The 4,907-nt window shown below is 38.1% G+C and overlaps 2 protein-coding genes across 3 annotated transcripts in view; both read right to left on the bottom strand.

Annotated features, from left to right (window-relative positions):
* GDPD1 (glycerophosphodiester phosphodiesterase domain containing 1) overlaps positions 1–4,907 on the bottom strand; it is a 61,377-nt gene that overhangs the window by 4,348 nt on the left and 52,122 nt on the right. For both annotated transcript variants that reach the window (XM_017539807.2, XM_017539806.2), the window contains exons 7-8: positions 3,096–3,229; positions 643–702 (exon numbers count right to left, since the gene is read on the bottom strand). In XM_017539807.2, coding sequence (XP_017395296.1) covers positions 643–702; positions 3,096–3,229 — 194 coding nt within the window. The remainder of the gene's footprint in view (positions 1–642; positions 703–3,095; positions 3,230–4,907) is intronic.
* LOC108312025 (nascent polypeptide-associated complex subunit alpha-like) overlaps positions 4,227–4,907 on the bottom strand; it is a 3,492-nt gene continuing 2,811 nt past the window's right edge. Inside the window, exon 2 of the mRNA XM_037742434.1 lies at positions 4,227–4,901. Coding sequence (XP_037598362.1) covers positions 4,311–4,901 — 591 coding nt within the window. The 3' untranslated portion in view covers positions 4,227–4,310. The remainder of the gene's footprint in view (positions 4,902–4,907) is intronic.

Raw genomic sequence — 4,907 nt, 5'->3', positions numbered from 1 at the left:
AAAAAAAAAAAAAAAAAAAAAAAAAGGTGTTAAATAATAAAAAGTTGTGATTTGGGACGATCAAAATATTTAAGCATTCAAGGTTCCATCTTAAAGCAAAATATAGTACAATTATATTGTGATTTTTACTAAAATTAAACCCATCATGTCTAAATTAAAGCATTTCCTTTAAAGTTGATATTCACTCTATAGATGGGATTTCCTTTCTGCTGTTAAGTCTTGGTGCAGAGCAGATTTTTCTGAGAAATGTGCTGTAGGCAACACATACTTTTATATATACTGTGTCGCCATACTTCTTTTCACCATACTTTGTGGAAACAGCAAGTAAGCAAAAAGGAATGGTTATTTATTCTAGTACTGCTACTAACTAGCTAGACAACCCCAAGTAAATAATTTAACTGAGTATATGGGGGCTCACTTTTCCCATGAAGTTGGACAGGATTATCTCTCAAGATTCTTCCTAAGGTTTTGTGATTAGTTATTAAGATAGTTCTAAATAATTCCTATACATTTTGTATAGTAGGTACTCAATTTGTCCTTGTTACAAATTACATGTGGAAAGCCTGCACTAAATTTTAAGTGTAGTATTTAATAAATATGGCTGAAGCAATAACTTGCATATTAAGAAACTAAAATTCTTACAGATCAGAAAGCCAGATGAGAAACTTTTGACTTCTGGACATGGTGTGTGGTTCTTTTAGCCTAGGGTAAAATAAAGTTTGAATTACAAATTAGAAACACAGAATATATCAGTGTGATACAATAAAACAAATTCAAGAATGAAAACAGTGCCTTGTACTTTGTATATTCTCAAAAAATATTTGTAAAAATTATAAAAACAAAATAAAGTCCAGTTGGATTCTGTTTCCACTGGTCTCAAGCTAACTTTTTGCTATCCCTATTCAAAAGTAATAAATTTAAAAATAAATAAATGAATGTCTTTCCAGAGACCCTGGTGCCCTGGGCTCAAGTCTCTTCTTTTCTGATGAAATCTTTCTCCTGCTTTGTCTGCTACAATTTAGTATGTGGTAGATTTTAACATACAATGAAACTGTACTATAGATTAAAGTGAGCTGTTTACCGCATGTTTTCCTTTCCTTTAAAATATCTGTAGGCAGGCCAGCCGCGGTGGCTCACGCCTGTAATCCTAGCACTTTGGGAGGCCAAGGTGGGTGGATCACCTGAGGTCAGGGGTTCAAGACCAGCCTGGCCATCACGGTGAAACCCCATCTTAATAAAAAAATAAAAAAATAAATAATAAAATAAAATATCTGTAGGCATGGTGGCTCATGCCTGTAATCCCAGCTCTTTGGGAGGCCTAGGCAGGTGGATTACCTGAGGTCAGCAGTTCCAGACCAGCCTGACAAACATGGTGAAACCCTGTCTCTACTAAAAACATAAAGATTAGCCAGGCAAAAAAAAAAAAAAAATGTATATCTGGGCCAGGCATGTTGGCTCATGCCTGTAATCCCAGCAATTTGGGAGGCCAAGGTGGGCAGATCACTTGAGGTCAGGAGTTAAGAGACCAGCCTAACCAACATGGTGAACCCCTGTTTCTACTAAAAATACAGAAAAATTAGCCAGGCATGGTGGTGGGCACCTGTAATCCCAGCTACTTGGGAGGCTGAGGCAGGAGAATTGCTCGAACCTGGGAGGCAGAGGTTGCAGTGAGCCAAGATTGTGCCTGAGCGACAGAGTGAAACTCCATCTCAAAAAAAAAAAAAAAGTGCTAAATAAAGTACAGGTTCTTTTTTCCCTAACTCTGGCCCCAATGGAAAGTCCTGGCTGCAATTTCAGGAATCTTAAAGACTTAGTACCTCAAATACTGATTACCTCCTTAAACAATGAATGTTGTCTTAGGAAGTATCCATTGTTTTCCATAGAAGTATTAAAACACAGGAAAGATATCCTACCTGTGTCTTAATCCATAATCACTTTTTAGAGAAAAGATTAATTCTATAGCGTTTGTTCTTATGTCTGTATTTCAATAATACTTGCTTCTAAAAAGAACACATGAAGATAAACATAGAGTAAACAGTCTACTCCAGGCCAGAAGAAAGCTAAGTAGTTTAGGAATAAATGTTTATTTATTTATTTATTTTTAGATGGAATCTTGCTCTGTTGCCCGGGCTGGAGTGCAATGGTGCCATCTCAGCTCACTACAACTCCCACCTTTGGGGTTCAAGTGATTCTCCTGTCTCAGCCTCCTGAGTAGCTGGGACGTGGTGGCATACAGGTTTGCGCCACCACGTCCAGCTAACTTTGTATTTTTAGTAGAGATGGAGTTTCACCATGTTGGCCAGACTGGTCTGGAACTCCTGACCTCAGGTGAACCCCCCACTCCCTCCCCAGGCCTCTCAAAATGCTGAGATTACAGGTATGAGCCACCTCTTTTGGCCAGGAATAAATGATTAAGGATCACTTTAATCTAGCAAATAAAATAGGGGTTTTTTTCTGGTAGATAAGAAGTGTTTTCTATTGTTTTGTCAATAAAATAGGGAGGCTGAGGCAGGAGAATCGCTTGACCCTGGGAGGCAGAGGCAGAGATTACAGTGAGTCGAGATTGCACCATGCACTCCAGCCTAAGCGACAAGAGTGAAACTCTGACTCAAAAAAAGAGACATCCTATATAAACTTTACTTTTCCTATCTCCAGAGGTTTTTATGGTAGAGGCGGTGGTGGTTTTTCTTCCTAAATGTATTACAGTAATACCGTTGTTTAATTTGGAGTTTAATGGAGTTTCAGCTGGGTAAAGCTGTCAATGAAGTAGAAAGTAGTAGGGGAAAGTGGAGGGCAACTGTTATTTGATGTGAGAATAAAAGAATTACTGATTTTCTGTAATTAAACTAAATTCTTTTTATCTGATTTCTGACTATACAGACACAGAAAACCATCATAATCTAAACTGGGTCCTGATTATTTGTTTTAGAGAACGTGTCTTAATTACATAAAAATTCATAATATAGGTCAGGTGATAGAACATGGAAATCACTACAGAAATCTCTTCTTCATCATCGATACTGATATTAGTGAGCTTTTACCTTAGTCCTTCTGTAATTGATAATTGATTTTAAAATAAAAGAGTAACCACTTACTTCAGTATAATAGAAGGCATTGGGATTTCAAAAAACTGTTCTCGAATGGGCACAAAGGGCAAGAGGCCAGTGAAGAAAAGGCCAAGAATGAGCAGGACACGTTGTAGACTGAAGAGTATGGGAATATCTGAATTCTAAAAGACACAAACAATATTACATGTTGCTTTTACAACTGCTCAAATAAAGAGGGTTACTTCACAACTTTCAATATTTCCCAAGGCTATATTTGACATCCATTACAAGCATTCCCTGGATTATAAATATTCATTTTCAAATACACCACGCTTAAAAGTGGCTAGTCCTTGATAAATGGGTCAGGATTGATCTTGGAGCCTTACAGTGTAACGATGTTACTAAAGTTTCTCTATTACCTTCTCTGCTTTTGCAATACCACTTCTGTCTGTTGGTTACAGTACTTAGAGCTAAAGACTAAACATGTCAGAATCCAATGTAACAAAATGAAAAGATGAATATATGGAATATTCAATAACTTTACTTCTGTTTAAAAAATATATAGCTACATATCTCCATATATGAGCATATATATAGATACATATCAATACTGTTGGAAATGTCATCTTTTAGCTATGTTATGAATCAAATATCAAATATAAATAGGATTTTGTAAACTAGTCCAAGAATCTAACCACCATTTTAAGTTTCTATTGGAAATGTGTTCAATATCCCAAAACTTTTAAAATGCAAGATAGACATATATACAAACACACTTTTAATTGTGCCAAAATACACATAACGGTTTAAGATCTTTTTTTTTTGAGATGTAGTCTCACTCCGTCACCCAGGCTGGAGTGCCACTCTGTCACCCAGGCTGGAGTGCAGTGGCACAATCTCAATTCACCTCAACCTCCACCTCCCGGGTTCCAGCAATTCTCCTACCTCAGTCCCCCAAGTAGCTAAGATTATAGGCCTGTACCACCATGCCAGGTTAATTTTTTTATATTTTTAGTAGTGACAGGGTTTCACTATGTTGGCCAGGCTGGTCGTAAACTTCTGACCTCAGGTGATCCACCTGCCTCGGGCTCCCAAAGTGCTGGGATTACAGGCATGAGCCACCATGCCCAGCCAAAATTTAAGATCTTTTTTTTTTTTTTTCCAACAAGGAGCCATAAATTTATTTATGATAGAAACAGTACAAATTTCAAACAAAGCTGCAGTTACTCCTTTGAGACACCAAAAAAAGTTGCTTTCAGATGGTTACATTGTTAATTTCATAATAGCATTTACAATATCATTACTGCTGTTCTTCAGGGCTCGGACTGCCTTTGCTCTCGACACATTTGCTTGTGACATGACCAGTTCTATGTCTTTAACTTCTACACCTGTTTCATCGACCTCTTCCTCTTCACTCTCCTCTTGTGCAGTTGGAGTCTGTGTGTTTTCTTGAATATTTGAGACAGCTTCACCTTGAACTTTGAATTTCTCAGCAGCTACTAGTTGTGCTTGCTGAGATGAATCTTCGATCTTGGCTTCCCCAAACACTATGTAGGTATCCGAAGCAGGGCTCTTGTAGACATCTGGTTTTGTGACGACAAAGAGGATATTCTTAGATTTCCGGATAGTGACTCTAGTAACTCCTGTAACCTGTCGAAGACCCAGTTTGGACATAGCCTTCCGTGCCTTCTTTTCACTTCGACTCTGTTTTGCTTTACTGATGATGGGTTCTTCATCTATCTCAGCTGCTGCCGCCAGCTGAGCTTGTTGTGTGGTTGCCTGGGTGGAGTCCTGTTCTTCAAGCTCTGGTACTGATTCATCACTGTCAGATTCTGTTCCAGATCCTGTCTCAGCCTGGGG

Source organism: Cebus imitator, unplaced genomic scaffold (genome assembly GCF_001604975.1).
Source record: "Cebus imitator isolate Cc_AM_T3 unplaced genomic scaffold, Cebus_imitator-1.0 Scaffold121, whole genome shotgun sequence".
Classification (NCBI taxonomy): Eukaryota; Metazoa; Chordata; class Mammalia; order Primates; family Cebidae; genus Cebus; species Cebus imitator.
This window is presented reverse-complemented; position numbering and strand designations above follow the sequence as displayed.